This window comes from Pongo abelii, chromosome 8, assembly GCF_028885655.2.
Source record: "Pongo abelii isolate AG06213 chromosome 8, NHGRI_mPonAbe1-v2.0_pri, whole genome shotgun sequence".
Taxonomy (NCBI): domain Eukaryota; kingdom Metazoa; phylum Chordata; class Mammalia; order Primates; family Hominidae; genus Pongo; species Pongo abelii.
Genome location: NC_071993.2, coordinates 71,629,384 through 71,652,143, shown reverse-complemented (window position 1 = coordinate 71,652,143; position 22,760 = coordinate 71,629,384). Strand labels below are relative to the sequence as shown.

Genomic DNA, 22,760 nt, shown 5'->3' with positions numbered 1-22,760 from the left:
CTGCAGCCCCCCCGCCACCTGAGCACCCCTCTGCCTGGATGGAGTTAGTTCTGGAAGAGCATGTGTGGCTTAAGTGGCTGTTAGCCAGGGCCAGGGGTCAGGGGAAATTCAGGCTGGTCATCTAGAGCTCCTTGTGGCACAGGCTGGACAGTGTCAGCAGCAGCAGGGGCTTGTGCCCGCTCCCCTCCCCCCCCAAGCTTCCCTGCTCAATGCAGACCCACCACGGCCAGTCACATAATAAACATATATTAACAGATGTACAATTTGAGAATTCTAATTCAAGAAATACAGCTTCCAGAGGATCCTTTAGGATCTATGTTCTTATTGCACATGGCTCAGCCCGTCTAGGGACATCTACCAAGACCAGATGGTCGGGGCGTGGGGGCAGAGCACCAGGGCCACAGTGGGTGGGCACTCTGGCCACATCAGTTCTTATAATCTCTCTGGGCTGAGGTGGCTGCTTCATTGCAGGGTGGGACCTTGTTTAAAAACCAGATTTGACATTTCCTTACCGAACTTCCTTTCCCAGCAAGAATCCTATTTGTTGGGGGACTTTTAAAAAAAGAGCCGAGAGAAACTCTGGGAGGGTGGTTATCACCTCCTGGTTGGCAGCTTGGGGAAGTAAGGCTTTGGAAGACGGCGGGTGCAATGACACACCCACTGCCACAGGAAAACATGGTCATTCCAGAAGGCCCAGGAGAAACTGTGGGAATAAATAAAACCTCCCTCCTCCCACTGGCAGCAAGTGCTGTTTTGAGCAAAATCCTCATTTCAATGTGAGGGTAAGAAAACTATTCTGGTTCAGGTGTATCCTTTGTCCAAGGTATAAGAGGAGGCCTGGTGGTCACATCCACAGCGGGTGAAGACAGAGGCACCCACGGGCACTGACTTTTCTTCAGGAGTCGAGGAGGCTGCCCTGGGGTCCCAGCACCACTGACTGACTCAGAGGAAGAACTTTCTGAAGTCATTGGTGCATGACTTAGGAAAAACCAGTGGCAATGATGGAGCTGTGCCCTGTGGCACCTCTAAGGCAAAGCCCACTGAGGGACTTAGGGGTGGGCAAATGGTTAGGTAGATCCTGGCCCCCTCTGCAGGCCTTCCCTTCTGTGGGCAGGGGGCTGGAGGGCTCCTGGGCACCAGGACAAAGAGCCTACCAGCACTGCTGAGAGGGGAGGGGTGGTCTCACCCAAGCAGGTCCTTGTGGGGCCTCTACTGTGACTCAATACTGACCTGGCACCTGCCTCCACGGCCTGCTCCTCTCCAGGTTAACCATAATCCTGAGGCCTCCGCGGGTTCGCATTATCATGATTACTACTGCCATCAAAACCAGGCTGGGGTTTTGGGGGGCCGTGAAAAGCTCTGATGCGACTCTCCTTATGCTGTCAGCTATAGCTAATGTCTAGCAAAAACATCACCAGGGTACCTTCCCCAAACAGGCCTCATTTTCTAAAACATGGAAGAAATCAGCTCAACAACTTAACCAAATCCCTGCAGAGTTTAAAAAGTAGACTATATATATATATCTTCATATATGCCTATTTACATATAAATAGATATATATACATATACACGCATCTATAAATTACATTCTATGGAGAGTTCTCTTTCTTCCTCCTATCTTTGGCCAGGGCCTCTGGCTTCTCCTGAGAGGTGGCTGGTGGTGGCTCCTGTGAGGGAGGAAAGGCAGCTGGGCGCCCCCTCCCCCAGCCCTTCCCACTGATATCTGCTGCGAGTTTTACATTCTACTTTCGTTGCCATGGTTTCTGTATCCTAGGAGAGAGCCGATGCGGAGCCTCCGCCAGCCCTGGGAGGGAGGGAAGCAGCCCCATGGCAGGTTTTCTGTCTGTCCTAAGAGCTTTCTGCATTTACTGGGTGAGAGAGAGGGCAGCTGTGCAGCGTTCGGCCTCCAATTCCATTTTAATTTTGTTTCTTTGTATGTCTTTCCTCAAATATACAGTCCATCGCCTTGGCTCAGTGCATGTCACCAAAAATTCTCCAGGGATTTCATAGTCTGGGGAGGAGAGTGGCAACAGTTAGCTTGGCAGTCAGGCGGCACCGGCTCCTCTAGCTTATGCCACACAAGTAGCCCCCCTTGCCACCGCACTGCTGCACTGTGCTGCCCGCTTGACCCCCACCAACCCCACTTGCGGCCTGCCTTCCTGCGGCAACACAGAGGCAGGCACAAATGGCCTCTAGGCAGAGTCAGCTGTGGATCCAGGCTGGGAGGACACAGGCAAAGGAGGGGTGGGCAGGGCACCCACACAGAGAAGAACCTTCACTGCTTCTGCCCACACTTCTCCGGGCTTGGCCGAAGTGGCCACCTCTGGAAAACGCTGGGAACAGAGCCCAGCACCCCCATTCGCCGGGCTGCAGAAGGAAGACACCTGCTACCAGCAACTCTCATTTCCCCTCCACCCCTCCTGTGCTGAGCGGCTGCGTCTCACCCTGAACTCGTGACCTTCTGTTCCCTTCCTCAGACCGCAGGCGAGATGCCTGGGCAAGGCCGGATGCCTGTGGCTTCCAGGCTGCCAGGTGTGGCGGCATTCGAGAGAGTGCCTGAGATCCCACCAGAGGGGGGTGGTCAGGGCCCGCGGCCCCTCCCACCGCCAAGCCTGCCAGCTCCCACCCACCTCGTGGCTGCCTGTTCATCTTGCTCCATTTCCTCCTAGCTGGAGGGATGGAGGAAGAGGAGGGCTCTTGGCCCACCTGTTCCCATATGGTTCTTCCTGGTATCAAGCAGGCAGTGTGCGTGTGGGGCTCTCTTGGGCCCCACAATATGTGATGGCCTAAATACCAGGGCACGGACAATAGTCTGCTGTGCTGGAGAAAGGTCCGTGCTGACTGACGGCTGGAATGGACCAAGAAGCCCCGGGTGGCCCTCAGCAACAGTTTCAAGTTCCCACTCTGCCGGGTTCTGGGGTCCCCCACACCTTTGGAGCCAGGGAGCAGAGTGGAGGAGTCGGGTGGAGAGCATTGCTAGAGGGCGGAAACCGACCTTGGTTTCCCAGCAGGCCCCACAGCTGCTCGGTCTCTGGAGGCTGGAGGTCAGGCTGGGGACAGGAGTCTTTGCCACAATCACCAGGCTTCCTCCCTTTCTCCCCCTCCCTCCTTTGCTCATAACCAGGGCCAAAGCTGCCAGGAGTTGCAGGGTGGAGGCAGCCCTGGCTCATACTTGGACCTCGGTGGCGTGGCTGGCCCAGGACTATCCATGCAGGGAGGCCTGCACCTCTGACAGTCGGCTGCAGCTGGGGGTGCCCATCTTCTGTGCTTTGTGGTACATATCTGTGTCGCCAAAGTAGCGTGCCCGGTACAGCAAGCCTTCTTCTGCAAAGCAATGGGACAGGGTTAGTGCACACCCAGTACCTCCCGAAGCCTGCGAGGAAGCCTTCGAGGGCTGTGGAGGGCGGAGGAAAGCTGGTACACGCCCGGGGCTTGGGCAGGGCTGGCCTCCCATTAGGAAGACCCTGGAGGAGCAGAGACTACAGTCCTTATGTGGGCGAGGGTGACAGAGGCGCCTTTCTCTAGAATGCAGTGAGGCCAGCCAAGGTGAGACCCTGTCATCCTGGTCAGGCCTCCCCAGGGTCCCACAGACAGATCCAGGAGCACAGTCAGGGGGTGGCCAGGGATCCATCCACTCCAGTCCATCTCTACACACTCACCTCTGGCAGCCAACATGCTGGGCTGATGGCAGTGATTTACGGGAACCTGAGGAAACTACCAGGTGGCCCCTGGCTCCCAGCCCCGGAGAAACACAGGAGTAGAGACCAGCTCTTGTCTGGGAGGTGGCTGGGCAGGGCAGTGCCAGGGGCTGGGCCCTCAAGAGCACAGGGTGAGCAGGGCTCCCTCCTTCCCCTGCTTTCCAGCTTCATCCCAAGCCACCTCCCAAATACAGCTCCCGCCTTCCCCCCACACTCACTCTGCTGCTTCTCCTTCCAGCAGTTGTTCCGGAGGTTGGCGATATAATCATCTTCCACATTCCGCTCGACTGTTTTGAGGCTGGAGCCTGTATACTCCTCAGAGAAAGTGTCTCCCACATAGTAGACGACACCCAGGTGGTCAGTGACTCGCCTGTGGATGTGGCCCACGGACCTGGCCAGAAATACCAGGTTCAAAGTGGGTGCGGGTCCCCATGCCCAGGGCACTCTAGGGGTATGGGCCCCGAGACAGGAGGTGCCGCACAGACCACAGGAGTAGTTGGTTCCCTCTCAAACCAGAGCAGGGACCCGCACACTCCCTGAAAGGAGGGTGTGAGGAAAAGGCAGCGTCCTGCCACACACGTGGCCCAGACCGCAGGATGCCCTGCCTTTAGACTCCCTGCTTACCACACTGCTGACCTGGGGCCTTTGGGGACAGGCCCAGTCTGGGGAACTGGAGACCTGGGAGGGAATCTGGGTTCTACCTCTGTGCCTCCATCTCCCCATTCATCCCCTAAGCCAATTGTTGCTGAGGGCTTGCCTGCCTACCTAGGAGTTCCCAGTGTAGAGTTAAGAGGCTTAGAAACAAAATGACAGGAAGGGCTCCAGGGAGCCTTATCCTCCCAGCTCCAATCACAGGCTCTGTCAGCTGTGGGAAGAGCCTTGACACCAAGACAGGACCAGTGCTCTGGGGACAACAGTCCAGGCCTGCCCTGGTCCTCTGCTCCTCGCATCTCTCAAGTTGTAGGGAAAAGGGCTGGCATCTGGCCACAGGGAGCCTGAGCCGGGGGCCAGGGTCCAGTGGACCGACTCTGCCCCCTGCTGGCTGAGAAGGGTCCTGCCAGCTCCCAGCCAGAGGTGGCCACCTTTGGGGAGAGGGGGATCCACACCACTGAAGCTGTGCACCCACTGTGTAGCTGACCCTGGGCCAGGTGCTGGACATCGATGAGGGGAGCTGACACCCTAACGGGTCATGAAATGTCCTCAAGTTCACTCCTGGCAGTCGAGACCAAGCATTCATTAAACTAATATTGTTGAGCATTTCTAATGGGCCAGACATTTTATATGCATTACTCATTAATTTCCACAGCAGGTGGATGTTATAATTCCCATTTTATAGATGAGGAAACCAAGGTTACGTAACTTGTTTAGGGTCACACAGCTTCTTAGTGGAGAAGCTGGGATTCTAAGCCATGCTTGCTCTGTCTGACTCTAGTGCCCTGTTCTTTCCATAGCCTCAGGAAGCCCAACCAGAGCCAAGGAGCAGAGGTTCTTCGTCAGGGTTGGCAGGGGAGACGGGCAGGGAAGAGTCATGAAGCCACCGAAATTATATGCAAAACTCTGTGTGTATGTGTGTGCATGTATGTGTGCATGTGTATTATGTGTGTGCCTGTATAGTGCATGTGTGTGTATGTGTGCATGTGTATCGTGTGTATGTATGTGTGTGTGCGCGTGTGTGCATAGTTCTAGGGAAAAGTTCTGTAGCTCTCGCTGCAATTTCTTAGGGGACCATAATCCTAAAAAGCTTAAGAGTCCTAGTTGAATAGAGAAAGTATATTTTCTTGATTCGAAGTCAGGTTCCTGCATTATGATCGCACACTGGCTGGATCAGGATGGGAAGGAAGGCCCCTGATGGGGCTGAGAATCTAAAGCCCCTTGTCTGCCCACGGCCCAGCCTCACCCATGTACTCACGGTCTTGGGCTCAGACTGTAGGGTGGACTGGAGACCATGAGCTGGCTGAGAGCTGACACGAGAATCAGGATGAGGATAGGCATCAGCTGCACAAACACCCCTAGCCCGCCCTGGAGGGAAGAGCCAACGTCACTCTGCTGGACCTGGGTGGGGTGTGGTGTCAGCCATAATCACCGCCAGCTCCCCTGGAACAGTGGAGCCTGGGGAGACATGACACCACTCTGCCATTCCCTCCACGAGGCTCCAAAACACAGACGCTGCTTCACCTGCCAGCTTTCCCAGATAAAAACAAAGCAGCAACTGGTGTGACATACAGGAGGAAGTGAGGTGTCTGCATTTACTTTTAACAGAATGCCAAAAAAAAAAAAAATCGGCAAAAGTTGCTTCCTCCAGGAGAATGGAAGGCAGGGCTGGAAGGAGACATGCGGTATATACAACTTTTTGAGATCAGAACCACACAAATATATTAGCAATTTAAACATTACGGCCAGTGTGGTAGCTCATGCCTGTAATCCCAACACTTTGGGAGATCAACGTGAGAGGAACATGTGAGGCCAGGAGTTCAAGACCAGTCTGGCCAACATACACCCCCATCTCTACAAAAAATAATAATTAAAACAAAATAAAAATTACCAATTAAAATTAGAAATAGCACTGGTCCTAGGTTGCAGAAAAAGCAAACAAACAAAAAAAGAATTAGAAATAAAAATTAACAAATTTATTCACTGTGTGATAATCTGTGATGTTAAAAACTCTTCTGTTGTTAGATACAAAATAAAAAAATTTTGATCAGGGGCAGTGGCTCATGCCTGTAATCCCAGCACTGTGCGAGGCTGAGGCAGGAGGACCACCTGAGCCCAAGAGTTTGAGACCAGCCTGGACTCAAACAGCAAAGTAAGACCCTATCTCTACAAAAAATACAAAAAATTAGCTGGATGTGGTGGTGTGGGCCTATGGTCCCAGCTACTGGGGAGCCTGAGGTGGAAGCTTTGCCTGGGAGGGGAAGCTCCTGCACTCTAGCCAGGGTGATGGAACGAGACCCTGTCTCAAAAAAAAAAAAAAAAAAAAAAAAAAAAAAAAATGCCGGCATGGTGGCTCACGCCTGTAATCCCAGCACTTTGGGAGGAAGAGGCAGGCGGATCACGAGGTCAGGAGTTCGAGACCAGCCTGGCCAACATGGTGAAACAACATCTCTACTAAAAATACAAAAATTAGCTGGGCATGGTGGCGGGCGCCTGTACTCCCAGCTACTTAAGAGCCCGAGACAGGAGAATCACTTGAACCCAGGAGGCAGAGGTTGCAGTGAGCCAAGATTGTGCCACTGCACTCCAGCCTGGGCAACACAGCGAGACTCCATCTCAAAAAATAAATAAATAAATAAAAAATTGAATAAATATTGTCAGAGCAAAAGGAAACCCCTTCCGCCTGGCCAGAATTTAAAATGTTTTGCAATTTTCCACAATATTTTAATTTTAGCCAGCTAGCTGTTCTTTGATCTGTGGCATACAAAAAGCATTTGAAGCACTGTCTAGTTATAATTTTTATACTTTTTTTTTTTTTTGAGATGGAGTCTTGCTCTGTCGCCTAGGATGGAGTGCAGTGGCACGATCTCGGCTCACTGCAACCTCTGCCTCCCGGGTTCAAGCGATTCTCATGCCTCAGCTTCCTGAGTAGGGATTAAAGGCGCCTGCCACTGTGCCCGGCTAATTTTTGTATTTTTAGTAGAGATGGCGTTTCACCATGTTGGCCAGCGTGCTCTCAAATTCCTGACCTCAGGTGATCCACCCACCTTGGCCTCCCAAATTTTTGTAAATATCTTTTTAAAAGTATCTTTTGGCTTTTTAAGTGTTGGCACCTATGTTGTCATCCTTTAAAATTCTCTCACTGGCAGAGTGCAGTGGCTCACGCCTGTAATCCCAGCACTTTGGGAGGCTGAGGCGGGTGAATCACCAGAGGTCAGGAGTTCAAGACCAGCCTGGCCAACATGGTGAAACCCCGCCTCTGCTAAAAATACAAAATTAGCCAGGTGTGGTGGCACGCACCCGTAATCCCAGTTACTCGGGAGGCTGAGGCAGGAGAATGGCTTGAACCCGGGAGGCGGAGGTTGCAGTGAGCTGAGATCGCGCCACTGCACTCAGCCTGGGCGAGAGCAAGACTCCACCTCAATTTAAAAAAAAAAAATTTCTCTCACAAAGTTGAGAGAAAATAGCTGAGACCCATGAAGAAAATGAAAAATAAAATAAAATTCTCTCACAAAGTGTAACTTTCCATTGCTTAGAGGATGTCACTTTGGCCTTACCAGCGAGCGGCCTGCATGGAAGCCTCACACTCAAACCTGGCTGCGGGTGGGGTTTCTGGTTCCACTCCCCAGCCAGGCTAGCAAAGCCGCGCTCCCGCCGGCAATGTGGAGCACGGCTCCCTCGTGTGGCGCCCTCTGGTGTCACTCAGCAGAATGGCAAGGGAGGCCCAGAGGGCTCTTTGGCTGAAAGTTGTGGGGACTCTGCTGGTCCCAGAATGGACAGTGTGGGAGGGAACTCCCTCCTCCAAGCCCCCTCCCTGGGGTGGATTTGGTGCCCTCCCCGCGCTGTCCCCGGCGCCCTCCTCACTCACGTCACCCTGGTTGTCCCTGCGGTCCTGCCTTTGCTGGTAGGTATAGCGCATGCGGCCGTTGCTGTAGACGTGGACGTTACCTGGGGGTCAGAGGGGCTGAGTCAGGAGCCAGGTCTGTTGGGAAAGGGAGACGCTGGCATGCCATCCCCACCATCACCCCAGGGATACCTGGCCGTGGGGAGGGTGGGGAACTTACTAGAAGGGAAGCCGCCGCCAAAGAACATGTTGAAGAGGTCTTCAGGGGAGATGTCGGCCTCAAAACCGCGGTGGAAATCCCCATGCCCATGGCCGTGCCGGGCCGCCTGGCTCTTGTCATCACCGAACTGGTCATACTGCTTCCTCTTCTCCGGGTTGCTGAGTACCGCATATGCTGTGCCAATGGCTGGAGAGGAGGAGGAAAGGTCAGGCCTGAGGATCCTGGGGTGCGGGGGGAGGCTCCCATGGCAGCCGAGTGCTCACTTTTCTCAGGTGCTCAAGCAGTGCTTTAGGAAGCAGACGTCCTTGGGGTGGGCAGGAAGCTTGGCCAGTGTGAGGAGGGGCATGCAGGAAGACCCCTCAGTGGATCTGGGCAGCCTGGCTGGGTGGAGGGTAACACAGGCTCCTTGCTCTCGTCAAGACAATGGTCAAGCTTTGTCAATGTGCCAGGCCTCCTAGGAGCATGGCCTCATTTACTTCTTTCTGTTTGTGTATTTTATTTTTTGAGGCAGGGCCTCACTCTGTCACCCAAGCTGAGTGCAGTGGAGCAACCATGGCTCACTGCAGTCTCAACTTCCTTTGCTCAAGCGATCCTCCCACCTCAGCCTCCTGAGTAGCTGGGACTACAGGCGTGAACCACCACACTCAGCTAATTTTTTGTATTTTTTGTAGAGATGAGGTCTTGCCAAGTTGCCCAGGCTGGTCTCAAACTCCTGGGCTCAAGGGATCCTCCCACCTTGGCCTCCCAAAGTGCTGGGATTATAGACATAAGCCACCACACCAGGTCAATTCATTTACCTCTAAGAGCAACTCTATCTCCATTTCACCAATGAGAAAACTGAGGCTCAGAGAAGTGACTGCCTAAGCTTACACAGCTTTAACATGTTACAGAGCCGGGAGTCAAACAAAAGCAGGTGTCCCTTGCTTCAAGTTCTCTCTCCGACTTTATGAAAACCACCAAAAACCTCTTTCCTCATTCTCTCTTGAGGTGCCCAATAGGATGGGCATCCCTTTCTGGAGGTTCTGTAAACCTGAAGTCATAGTATGACATGCAGGCCAGACAGACACACAATATCCTTATTGTGAACTGGAAGGCAGCAGGAGCTGTGGGGAAGGGCCAAATCTCGGGGCTCTATGGAGACTCCTCCACTCCTGGTGACGTGGCCGGGGTGAGTCCCCCACTCTCTGGGGTCCAGGCCCCAACCACTATTTCCTATCTGGGCCTGGAGCCTCCCACCAGGGCCCCCTGGCCGGGACGGCTGTGCCCTGAAGGACCCCAGCTCTGACCTCCTCAGTCTCTCACTCCCTCTCCTCAAGCTGCCACTGACTCCAAGGAGTGGGTCCAAGCCACATCTGATTCCCATCCTGAAACCCCTGGGAACAAGGAGGGCGGAATCCTCTCCTCCGCCAATTCTGAACAGGCCTCAAGGCCAGAGCTGGCCTCTCAGTACAGTCAGAGCAGGCTGCAGGCAGAGGCTGGGGCTGGAGAAACATTCAACAGGGCTACCTTGCCTCCCCCCACTCCCACTCTCCTCCTCCGGCGCCCTGGGACACTGCACACCAGGTCTCGGAGTCTGCTCTGCCACAGGCTCTCCAGCTGGCTATGGTTGTGGGTGCAGCACAGCACGCACCCCGCCCAGCCCAGTGGGGGCTAGTCACTATGCTATTTCCCAAGGAGATGGATGAAGTGGGAATGAGAGAAGGAGGACATGGTGGGAATGAGAGAAGGCAGTGATGTCTGGGGCAATGAGAAATTGCAGTGCACAGAGTCAGTACACATGAGTGCCTGACGGGTTAAATGAAAATGTAATGAATAAAGGGCAGCTTACGATTTCAGCCAGAAATGAAGCACCCATCCCTGAGCCAGTGGGCCCTGAAGCCAGAGACTGCCATGTCCCCACTGCAGGACCCAGGTGTATAGGTATGGCGGGGGAGCTGGCTGTGGCTGCTGGTATTGAGGTGGCCACCAGGCCTGAGGCCCCTGACCTGGGGCTACCCTGCCCCTCAGCAGGGAAACAGTTACCCCAGTGGGCAGCTATGAGACTCTAAGACAGGGAAGTGCACACGGTGAGTCACTCAATCACTGAGAATCCTTGGAGAAGCTACCAGAACTTTCTTGCCTCAGCTCTACTACTGTAACCCCAGGAAATGCAGAGGAAGTGGGGGCAGGAATGGTGCTATTTGAGCTCTGACAAACTCTACATAGCTAGAGGTGGCTGCTAGAACCTTCTTCCCAAGAAGCAGCTCCCAAGCCTCGGCAACTTGGGCCCGAGACCACTTCCTCCTGCTCCCTGCTTCCTGGGAAAGCTGTCTTGGTCCCTTACTCCCTGCCATGGACAGGAGATGAACATACCAAAATGCTAGGAAAGCAGGGCCGGCTTACCTTTGAAGGCTTCAGTGGCACCAGGTGCGTGGTTCTTGTCTGGGTGGAATTTGAGGGCCAGTTTGCGGTAGGCCTTCTTCAGGTCCTCATCCGAGGCCCCTCTGCTCACCCCCAGGATCTCATAGTAATCTTTACATTGCTTGACCCTGGGGAGGGAGGAGACCATGGTAGGGGGTGCTCTACATGGGTCTGTGTGAGGGGGGGCGAGGAACAGGCCATGTGGGGCACACAGCTCTGGGCAGGCTGTGGGGGACCAACAGGGCAAGGCTGACAGCTCCTTGGGTCAGCTGTGTGACACCAGGGACAAGGGAGCCAAGTGGGCACCAAATGTGATGCAGAGCTGGGCAGGACCACGGGAAACAGAAGAACACTGTCTGGATTCTTGGATTTAGGAGGGCATCCGCGGGGTTCGCCAGGCCAGTATCTATCTCCCCCTGTTCTGCTGACAGCTTCCCCATGGGAGGAGCTCAGGAGGACTGTCGGTGTCCATCACCCAGGGTGGTGTCCCAAGCTCAGCCAACCGACTCTCCTGGCAATCTGAGTCTTTTTTTTTTTAATTTTTAAAAGTTTTTAAAATTTTAAATATTTAAAGATAGAGACAGGGTCTTCTAATTGCCCAGGCTGGTCTCAAACTCCTGGGCTCAAGGGATCCTCCCGTCTCAGCCCCTCAAAGTGCTAGGATGACAGGCATGAGCCACCATGCCCAGCCCAATCTGAGTCTTGAGTGGGTAACATGAAGGCCAGAAGTGGCAGGTGACTGTTCACCGCAAGCACAGGGCCTAAAGAGACCCTGGTTCTCTTTCACCAATTCTTCCTGTCCGCGTCCCTGGAGACCTCCTGGTTCTTGGCCATTTCTAGGCCTTCCCAATCCCTCATACATCAGTTTCTATTGCCTACAATGGACCTTGCCGAGTCAGTGAAGTACAGATCTCGCCTACGCTTTTATGGCAAACAGCAGTCATGCTCACTCTCACACAGGCGGCCTCGGTCCTGAAGCTTGCCAGGAGCTGTGGCATGACCCTGGGGGATTCCCAAGGCCAGCTGCTGGGAGACCTGGGGAGAAATGGGAGCTGGGAACGTCTAAGCCTGAGGAGCCTTGGCTGGGTGGTCTCTGGCCTGGTAGCGAGCTACTCTGTGTGGGGCCTGCTCACAGCCGTGGGGCAATAACTCTGCCTCTGGTCTCCATGCTACCCCACACAGGCTCTGATCTAAAAGGGTCTTTGTTGGGTGCTGGGGTGTGGGTTGGGGTAGAATCTGGAGAGGGAGACAAGGCTCCATCTCTGTTGACAAACAGAGCTGTGTAAAGAGGCCTGGGGCCTGCCTGGCCAGCGGCAGAGGAAGCCGGCAGTGTCAGCTTTTCCAGCCTCTGCTGTGGGTCGTCTTGGCGGGAGGGGTGGTGGAGCCCCAGTTCCCACATTGTATTCCTGGGCCTTGAGGGAAATAAGGAGAGGTCCTGGTGAGCCTGGACACTTGGAACTTCTCCATCCTCCAAGACCCTCCCAGGGCCCTGTGCAGCCCACAGGCAGATGGGAGGTGGAGGACATGCTCCAGGAAGCCTCTAGATGTCCCCAGTCTCCCCAGGCTCCAGCCCCTGCCCACCCGTCTACCTTTTCACAGCTGCAACCTGTTCTGCAGTGTAGCCTTTGGTGCTCTCTCCTCCAGCTTCACCGTTGGCCGAGGGGGCATCTGTCCCACCTGCTTTCCTGTGGGTGGCATGGGTTGTGTCTGTGGGTGGGGGTTGGTCACCGGCAGTCTGTGGTTTCTGGTTGAGGGACTCAATCAGGGCTGTGCAAGGCAAGGAAACCATTCAGAGCTCCTGCTCCAGCAGGCTGCGTGCCTCGCCGAGTGGCCCGCTGCTTCCCACTCACTTTCCCTCCCAGCAAAGCCACCAGCTCCTGCCCTGATTAGGCCTGTGGGTGCTGAGGGGACAGTCATCTGCTCTCTTGAAAGCCACAGTTCTTAAGAGTAGGCAGGATAGGCCGGACGGGGTGGTTCACACCTGTAATCCCAGCATTTTGAGAGGCTGAGGCAGGCAGATCACCTGAGGTCAGGAGTTTGAGACCAGCCTGGCCAATGTGGTGAAACCCCGTCTGTACTAAAAATAAAAAAATTAGCCAGATGTGGTGGCAGGTGCCTGTAATTCCAGCTACTAGGGAGGCAGAGGTTGCAGTGAGCCAAGATGGTGCCACTGCAGTCCAGCCTGGGTGACAGAGTGAGACCCTGTCTCAAAAAAAAAAAAAAAAAAAAAATCCGGGCACAGTGGCTCACGCCTGTAATCCCAGCACTTTGGGAGGCTGAGGCGGGCGGATCACCTGAGGTCAGGAGTTTGAGACCAGCCTGGCCAACATGGTGAAACTCCATCTCTACTAAAAATACAAAAAAGAAACCCCCAAAAACCAAAAGACATTTAGCTGGAGATAGTGGTGGGAGCCTGTAATCCCAGCTACTCGAGAGACTCAAGAGGCTGAGGCATGAGAATTGCTTGAACCCAGGAGGTGGAGACTGCAGTGAGCAAGATTGTGCCACTGCACTCCAGCCTGGGCGACAGAGCAAGGCTCTGTCTCAAAAAAAAAAAAGTAGGCAGGATAGAGGTCTTTTTCTTTTTACATGAACAAAATTAATTTTGTTAATAAAAATTGACATAAAATCTACATAATTCATGGATAAATCTGTAGTAACTGCTTTATTTTTCAGATAGTATATTTATACATATATCTCTTTTCTTAATAAATTTAGGCGGAATTCTGATATTTTGATAGTCTTCCAAAAGCACACTTGGTTTTATTAATAAACCCTATAGTACTTTATTTAGAGTTATTTTTTGTTTATTTGTTTGTTTGTTTGAGATAGAGTCTCACTCTGTTGCCCAGGCTGGAGTGCAGTGGTGCGATCTCAGCTCACTACAACCTCTGCCTCCCAGGTTCAAGTGATTCTCATGCCTCAGCCTCCCAAGTAGCTGGTACTACAGGCACGTGCCACCACGCCTGGCTAATTTTTTTTTTTTTTGACACGGAGTCTTGCTCTGTTGCCCAGGCTGGAGTGCAGTGGCATGATCTTAGCTTACTGCAACCTCCACCTCCTGGGTTCAAGCAATTCTCCTGCCTCAGCCTTCCTAGTAGCTGGGATTACAGGGGCCCAGCACCATGCCCAGCTAATTTTTGTATTTTAGTAGAGATGGGGTATCAATACGTTGGCCAGACTGGTCTTGAACTCCTGACCTCAAGCAATCCACCCATCTCGGCCTCCCGAAGTGCTGGGATTACAGGCGTGAGCCACCGTGCCCGGCCTAATTTTTGTATTTTTAGTAGACATGGGGTTTCACCATGTTGGCCAGGCTGGTCTCAAACTCCTGACCTCAAGTGATCTGCCCCCCCCTCAGCTTCCCAAAGTGCTGGGATTACAGGCATGAGCCACCGTGCCTTGCTAGAGTTCATTTAATACTACTTTAATTGCTATTTCTTTCAGTGTATTTGGTTTTACTCTGCTTTTTGCTTTTATGAATCCAATTTATGAATCCATTTTTTTCTACTGGACTCATTCAAATCTGCAAATGTTTGCATTGCACCACATTTTGAATAAGTAAAATATTCAGTCCACTGCACTATTACCTATTTTTACCATTGTTTTTTTTTTGAGACAGAGTCTTGCTCTGTTGCCCAGGCTGGAGTGCAATGGCATGATCTCAGCTCACTGCAACCTCAGCCTCCCGGGTTCAAGCCATCCTCCCGCCTCAGCCTCCCAAGTAGCTGGAATTACAGGTGCACACCACCATGCCGGCTAATTGTATTTTTAGTAGAGATGAGGTTTCACCATGTTGGCCAGGCTGGTTTCGAACTCCTGACCTCAAGTGATCCGCCCGCCTTGGCCTCCCAAAGTGCTGGGATTACAGGCATGAGCCACTGCACCCAGTTAACCCTTCAGATTTTTAAGATCTCAAAGGAGTGAGTTTAACAGACTTGGCATATTGAGTGCCAAGATAGGCAAAGTACCCTGCAAACGGGACCCTGCTTAGCAGGACCATCTGTTTCAGGTGGGATCAGTCAGGAAGCCTTCCTGGAGGCGTTTGCTTAGCTCTAAAGAGGAATGGGGGAAATGAGTTTGCCCAAGGGGTACACGGATGGTATGAGACCAAAAGAAGTATCTGCTGTGCTCACAACTTGCCATTTTTCACATTTTTCTAATGCAAGTGGTTGGCCATGCCAAATGTCCTCTTCAATGTCTGGAGTCTATACAGGACATTAACTATCACCCTCAGCAGCATCATGGTTATTGAAAACCAAGCCTGGCCGGGCGCAGTGGCTCACGCCTGTAATCCCAGCACTTTGGGAGGTCGAGGCGGGCGAATCACAAGGTCAGGAGTTCAAGACCAGCCTGGCCAACATGGTGAAACCCCGTCTCTATTAAAATACAAAAATTAGCCGAACGTGGTGGCGGGCGCTTGTAATCCCAGCTACTAGGGAGGCTGAGGCAGGAGGATGGCTTGAACCTGGGAGGCGGAGGTTGCAGTGAGCCGAAATCACGTCATTGCATTCCAGCCTGGGCAATAGAATAAGACTCTGTCTCAAAAAAACAAAAACAAAAACAACCAAGCCCACCAGACATGGTGGCTCACACCTGTAATCCCAGCACTTTGGGAGGCTGAGGTGGGCGGATCGCCTGAGGTCAGGAGTTTGAGACCAGCCTGGCCAGCATGGTGAAACCCTGTCTCTACTAAAAATACAAAAATTAGCCGGCGTGGTGGCAGGCGCCTGTAATCCCAGCTACTCGGGAGGCTGAGGCAGAGAATCGCTTGAACCCGGGAGGCAGAGGTTGCAGTGAGCTGAGATTGTGCCACTGCACTCCGGCCTGGGCAACAGAGCAAGACTCCGTCTCAAAAAAACAAAAGCAAGCAAAAACAAGCCTGTGGTTCCTGCGGATTAAATGAGGAAGGGCCCACGTCTCTGGCAGCAGGTCCCTGTGTCCATTTATTCCAGGCACAAAACCAGCTCTCAGAAACCTCAGTCAGGCCTGGGCCCCAGAGCCCTGGGTAGTAAAATCCTAAAGCCTCTGACAAGCTAACCAGCTGGGAAAACAGGCATCTGGATCACTGCAGGGACCCAGCATCCCTCTGTGCTAAGGAAGTACAGCAGCACATCCCAGCACATTTCTTCAAACACGCCAGGTGCCTGCTGGCCTGAAGACGCCATGCTGGGTGCCACACCCACCAGTGCGACGCACTGAGGTCTGACCCAACAGGCTGAGAGCCAGTCTCACTGGGAACAGAGTATAGGGCTCCAGTGGAGCACTGTGCCCTGGGCCACTGCTGCCGCACTGCGAGCTTGTGTGATCTTGCCGAGTCTTCAATTGGGAAATCCAAACACAGGAACTCACAGCCGGGGTTGCTCTGAATAAGAGAGGTGGGCTCCTGTAGCAAACCCTGAGAGGGTGCTTGGGGAGGAGCAATAGCAACAATCATTTTTCTTACCCAGTGATGTGTGTCAGGTGGGTACTTTCACAGTGATCTGCATTAGCTCATTTAATTGCCACAGCAGCCTTAGAAGGTAGGTCTCATTACCTACCCCACCCCACTGCAGGAACAGGGTACTGTAGCAGACTGCTGCCATGACCACAGAGCTAGTTAGGAGGCAGAGGGGCCTTCGAACCCCAGGACGTCCAGCTCCAGGATCCATGCTCTTAACTATGCTGCTATCCTGGGCTGCACGTGTCTGATGGGGTGGGGGTGGGGATCGGGGACAGGGATGCAAGCAAAAGCACAGAAGAGACATCAAATTCAGAAAGGCCCAGATTCAAATCTCAGCTCTGCCATTCCTAGCAGTGTGACACTGGCTGATCTATGAAATCTCTCTGAACCCTGGTTTCCTCACGGTGGTGGATGAAATGAGATAATGTGTGTAAGCACCTGTGCCAAGTCTGACGGAGAGTGAAGGTTCAAGGCTGATGAAGTGTCTGGCCACGGAAGTGGGCTGGCCAGGGAGGTGAGGGGACCTGTGGTGGGGGGTGGGAAGGAGCTCCAAGGCTCAGGAAGGCAAAGACTCAGCGCTCAGCAGACTCTGGAACCAGTAGTAACCATGAGATTTCAGGCCATCCCAGATACCAGGTCCATGCCAGCTACCAAGGGGATGGCAAGAGAAACCAAAAGATGAAGAGATATTGGTCAAGATGGAGCAGGAGGAGGAGGCAGTATGCTGTTTCCTAGAGCTTTTCAAGAAGCTCTTTATTTCAGTTCCTCTAGAAGTTCTGGTGGCCCAGGCTGAGCCTGGCAGATCCTAAGGGCAAAATAACCAGTTATTCAACTGCCAGAGATGAGCAGGAGCACCAGCCAGGAGATGGGACAGGCTCTCTCTCATACCTCTCAGAGAAGATTCTGGAAGCTTTTCAGGGCAGTTACGGGGAATCAGCCACTCTAATTTCCCTACAGTACAGAAAGAGAGTCCAAAGGAGAATGGGGGTGCCCTGGGTCACATAGAAGCTTTCTGCTTGAGTTGGAAATTAAAGATTTCCAGTTGCTGGCAAGTAGGGTCTCTCTTCTGGCCTGGGGGATGTGACAGCTTCATGCTTACATCCCTCATGGCACAGAGGCTGACAGGCAATGTCACAAAAAGAGACAGAACAGCTTAATGTTACCTTCTCAGTAAAGCTGGCAGACTTAGAAAAGGAAGGGAATTCGATAGAAGAGAACAGAGCTGCGGTGGAGAGGCACCTGAGGTAGAGCTGAGAGGATTTCTATGCCAAAACCACTGAACCCAGACTAGAGTTAGACTTGGCCGGGCAGTGGCTCACACCTGTCATCTCAGCACTTTGGGAGGCCAAGGCAGGAGGATGGATTGAGCCCAGGAGTTCGAGACCAGCCTTGGCAACACAGGAAGACCCTGTCTCTACAAAAATAAAAAAATTAGCCGGGTGTGGTGGCATATGCCTGTGGTCCCAGCTGTTTGGGAGGCTAAGGTGGGAGGATCACTTGGGCCTGGGTGGTTGAGGCTGCAGTGAGCTGTGATTGCGCCACTGCACTCCAGCCTGGGCAACAGAGACCCTGTCTCAAAAAAAAAAAAAAAAAGTTAGATTGCCCAATGGGTTCAAACCTAGCTCTGCCATTTGCTACAAAGGTCATCTTGGACAAGGTAACTTAGCTCATCTGTGCAAAACTCTATCTCCATCATACAGGCTAAAAGAGGAAATGAGTGAATGCCAGCAAAAAACTCAGCCCAATGCCCAGCAAATATACAGTGTTGTCTCTGACTGTGACTTTGTTAGTAAGTGAGTAGCTGAGTTTCTGGGCTCTGTGTATCTATGGTGCTCACAGTGAGTCAGAAAAGGGCGTGGGATTGGAGATGGACAGCTCTGGGTCTTTGCTGGCTAGCCATGTGGCCTTGCCAGGTTAGCTGGTTCCTCAGTGGAGAGACGATCTCTCCTCTCATAAGAGTGCTCTGAGGGGTAAATAAGATTCTGTGAAATACATTGAATGGAAGGGGGCTAAGTGCACAGTGGGGCTCATGAAGGTTGACTGACTTGAAGGGAACAATCCCATCCCACACCTCGCCAGCACCAGAACACCTCTCACTCCTGGACTCTGAATGCAGAATCCCTCAGCAATCCATCTCCTTTTCCTGTGGGCTGGCCTTCCCAGCTTGGCCTTCCTAACTTAGACCAGAGTCAACCATTTCACAGAACATCTGAGAGCCTGAGCTGCAAGGAACCTCAGGATCACCTCAGCCAATCCTCTCTTTGTATGCTGGGGAAACTGAGGCCTACAAATGCTCTCGTGAGCTCCCTGGGAAATCTGGCACCTTACACATTTGTTACAAAGCCTGAGTCAAAGCCAATGGCTTACCAGGCTGCCAGCTGCTGGACAGAAACTCCCAGAAAGGGACTGACTGGCTCCACCATCTCTAGTCCGTGACCTCCCAGCTTAGGGCCCAGCTACTGCTTTGCAGTTTAACTCAGTGCCTCCTTGTCCCACCTCCTGCAGCAGGAGTTTCAAGCCCCCTCACATCCTTTTTGCTGCAAAGGCCAACAGTGTGAGGTCCCTCATCCTTTTAAGGTTGCTCTGAGCCTCCCCTCTCTCCTGACTCTCCCCTCTCTGCCCTTCCACCTCTCCAAGACCATCCTCTGCCCATGCTCTCGATCCTTCCCTTTTCAACTCTTAACTTGTCCTTTTCCCAGGCGGTGCCTGTGGCATCACACAGGGCTGCTCACCACCTGCTGCTATTACCTCTCCATGGCTACCTGGCCGCTGCCCTCTCCAGGGACTGCCTCTTCCTGTTGCTCCATCTCAATCTGTTGCTTCCTCTGTCTTTTCCTGTGGGCTCAGGGCAGGTGTTGCCTGCCATTGTGCCTGCAGCAACTTTCTCTCCAAGGTCTATACTTTCCCACAGTGACCTCAGCCATGCACAACTCCAGTGAGCTCCAGGGAACAGATGATACCACACTTTCACCTGTAACCTGGAGCGCTCTCCTGAGTTTCAGGCTGACACCTCCTTTGGACTGTCCCACTGGCACCTCCCACTCTGCTCATCCCTTCCCATCCCAGTTCTTCAGCCTGATTTCTTCCTGGTCACAGGGGCTTCAATTTTGATTCCCCAGCATCCCATCTCATTCTCCTCTGCACCTCTCTCTCACACAGGCCTAGTGCCTCTTTTCCAGGGACCTCAGCCTTATCCGTACTGCCTTGTCCCAGGCCCTCAGAATATCCAACCTGCTCAAGGCAATTCTCTCCCATTGGCTTCCTGCCCTGAGTCTCTCTTCCCTCTCATTAACCTTTCATGCTGTTCTCTTTTAACAACAGTGCCCGTACTTTATTCCTGCTATCAAAAACCTCAATGGTTTCCTCACTAACTACAGAATAAGGTGAAAATATCTTGGCCTGGTAGAAAAGGATTTCTATGATCTGGCCCCATTCTATTTTCCAAACTTAATCCTCTCTGTATACGAATTACCACCTCCACTGCCTCTAAATCTTGCTACACTTTGATCTCTTCCCCCAAACGTTATAACTTTCAGCTCCTCTGTCTTCTTCCAGGATGCCTTTCCTCAAGTCTCACACCTTCCTCCAAAGCACAGTTCAAATGCTAACTCTTGTCATCCCCAAAGCATTCCCTCGCTGTGAGATAACATTATTTTTACGCACTTGCTACAGCACTCACTACACTGCTTATAATTTAACGTTCAGGAGATCGTCCTCTGCACCTCCTCCCCACCATCAGACTGTGAACGAACCCATGGATGATGGGGACTGATTTTTTCATGCCTGTCCTTAAGTCCTCAGCATCTAACCTTGGGCTTATTTTTTGTTTAATTACAGTTCTGTCTTGTAATATTTGTTTCTGTAAGTTTTGTCTCTTTCACTAGATTATAAACTCTTTTGAGGTGAGGGATCACATTTTACCAATCTTGCTAGCACCAAGCAGAGGACTTTGCAAACAAAACATAAATGATCTTCAACAAAAGTCTGCTGCATTGAATGAGCATCTGGGATGAGCCTAAACCCAAAGCAATAGACCGCCACCTAATATATCTATATTAGTCCCCCTGGGGAGGCAGGTAGCCCAGTGGGTAGCCCTGCCCTCTATTTTTGAAGTAAGATCTTTCCCTGTCCCAGACCTAAACTAATCCCAGGTCTTTGTCAGCTCAGTGGAGGGCTGCAGATGGTAAAGTTTACACGGATGCACAAGGCGTATAGTCTCATAGTCTTTCCAGAAAAGCACAAATATGACACATATGCAGGCAGGTGATTCTTCTGTCTCAGCAAATTCCAGAGCCTGAGCCCCAGAGAGGACACTCCTTCAAGCTCCTGAACTGGTGCAGGGGGCCTGCTGACAGAAAGATCACCAGAGGCCCTGTGGCCCATCCTTTCTTGGCTGCCTGCTCCTGAGCCCGCAGCAGCATCAGTGTCAGGCAGAATTCTGACAGCTGGAGGATACCACCCCACAACAGAATACGAATTAATTCATAGGGAGGCCCCTCGAGCAGGTTACCTCAGGCGTCCTGGCAAATACAGCCCAAAACCCTCTCCAAGGGGAGGCATACAGGCCAAAGATCAACCTGCAAGAGTCCGGAGGGAGGAAAGTTCAGCAGTCCAGGCTACCTCTTCCACCAGCGTTCCGCTTTCTCAATCTCATCAGGCGGGCAGGGCCGGTTAGGAGGCTGACTGCTGTTCCTCAATTTCATTTCTGTTCTTTCATCAGCATTTATAGAGTCACAGAACTTTCTACTTTCTAGCTGTGTCACCTTGGGCATCCCTTACCTCAGAGATTTTCCTCACCCATAGAATAAAGATAATGATCTTTGCTTTGCCTCCCTGACTGGCAGGCTCAAGTGAGAAGGCACAGGCGAAGGAGCTTCCTAAACTGCAAAGCCCTATGGGTATTATTGCCAATCACATTGTCTGCGCCAACCCTCTAATCTTCCCAAGGAGGAAACCCAAGCTCAGGAAGGTCACGTGGTACCCGTCAGGATGAGACTGGGCCCTTCGGAGTGCCTGTTATTCCCAGACGGTTTACTAAGTGGTGATCACAAGCACCACCCGGTGTCTCTCTACCCTCTAGAGTGGATTAAGAAAAACTCCTTGGAAAACTTAGGTTAAAGAAAAAAGAAAGGGTTCCCGGGTGAAGCGAGGTGTTGAGTTGTAAAGCCAGCTTCACTCTTCCCTCCCTGGCTCAGGAGGCTCCCGTCCAGGGCCACTCAGCAGCCTCGGCGTCCACATGGCCGGCCGCCGCTAGACTCTTGCGGGCGATGGAGTACTGGCGGTGGCTGAGGTCAGCACCTCCCACCAGGCCACCCGCTCCGAATCTCATCATCGGGAGGAGTGGGGGGCCCGGCCTCAGGACAGTCCGAGGCGGCGGACTGGGGTGGGTGCAAAGGCCGGTTCGCATTTTGGGAGAGTGGTCCCTGACCCTCAGCCCGAGACTGAGGGTCTCGGGCTTTCCCGAGGCTCCCGAAGAACAGAAGCGCCTTTCCCTGGCGCCCGAAGGACAGAAGTCTCTCCCTGTCTAGCGCCCATTCTTTCCCTCAAAAGAGTTATGTTTATTTTCCTGAACTATAATATTTCCCAGGCCGGCGACTGGCCTGGGCTACCGAACGGCCCCTTGGGAAAAGTAGTTCGAGTTCACTTCCAGGTAAGTTCCCTTCGTCCCGGCTGCCAGCGCGTTTCACTCTCGGAGACCTCAAACCCCAGCGGGCTCCGCCAGCACCCCGAAAGCTGAAGTCCCGGCCGCCCGAATCTCCAGACGGCTCGCATCCCGCAGAGGAGCGCGAAGGAAAAACTACGCCTCCCAGCAGCCACCGCGCGCCTCAGTGCGCAGGCGTAGCCGCGCCTCGCCACCCCTCCCCCTCCTCCAACTGCTCCCGTCGGTCCGTTCCCGTGTTCCCCCCATCAGTTCTAATGTCCCCAGTCTCTCCGGCACCTCACACTCACCGCGAACTCGCGGCGTCGGATACAGCCGCTGTGCCTTCTCCAGGAAGCGGAGCGCCCGGTCGGGCTGGTTGCTCTGGATGGCCTTGAGGGCGATGCTGATACAGCGCTCAGCTTCATCCTTGTTGGATTCCATGGCGGAACCAGAGCGCAGAACCAGGGAGGGGGACGCCGGGCGAGCGAAGGGCTGCGCCACCCGCCGGCGCGTCGCGGGCAGCCGGGCGCGGAGTGATGACATCCACCCTCCGCCCCTCCTTTCCCGAGTTTTGAGCGAGGGTGGAAGCGCTACCGTATGTCTTCTAAGAAAGGGACGGCTGGCGTAGGTGTCAATAATGGTGCACGCCCAGATTCCATGTTCCGGAGGTCTTAGAGTTGAGTATGCTCCAACCCTCTAATCTTCCCGAGGAGGAAACCCAAGCTCAGGAAGGTCACGTGGTAGCCGTCGGGATGAGACTAGGGTCCTTCGGAGTGCCTGTTATTCCCAGACGGTTTACTAAGTGGTGATCTATATACGTAATGTAACTACATACGTTTCAAACGAAGGTTATTTATTCACTG

The 22,760-nt window shown here is 53.0% G+C and overlaps 1 protein-coding gene across 3 annotated transcripts; it reads right to left on the bottom strand.

Moving 5' to 3' along the window:
• Positions 1-230: 230 nt before the first annotated feature.
• Positions 231-22,760, bottom strand: DNAJB12 (DnaJ heat shock protein family (Hsp40) member B12). 3 transcript variants are annotated; one of them, XM_003777572.5, is made up of 9 exons: positions 22,206-22,760; positions 12,403-12,580; positions 10,796-10,941; positions 8,414-8,599; positions 8,218-8,297; positions 5,608-5,717; positions 3,917-4,089; positions 3,227-3,324; positions 231-2,011 (listed from the first exon to the last, which is right to left on the bottom strand). In XM_003777572.5, exons 1-9 carry the CDS (start codon positions 22,438-22,440, stop codon positions 1,982-1,984), a joined length of 1,236 nt encoding a protein of 411 aa, XP_003777620.3. In that variant the 5' UTR covers positions 22,441-22,760; the 3' UTR covers positions 231-1,981. The 3 variants fall into 3 exon arrangements, with proteins under 3 accessions (XP_003777620.3, XP_002820880.4, XP_009243771.2); XM_002820834.5 differs by having other exon boundaries at positions 3,173-3,324; positions 22,206-22,437; XM_009245496.3 differs by having other exon boundaries at positions 3,179-3,324; positions 22,206-22,437.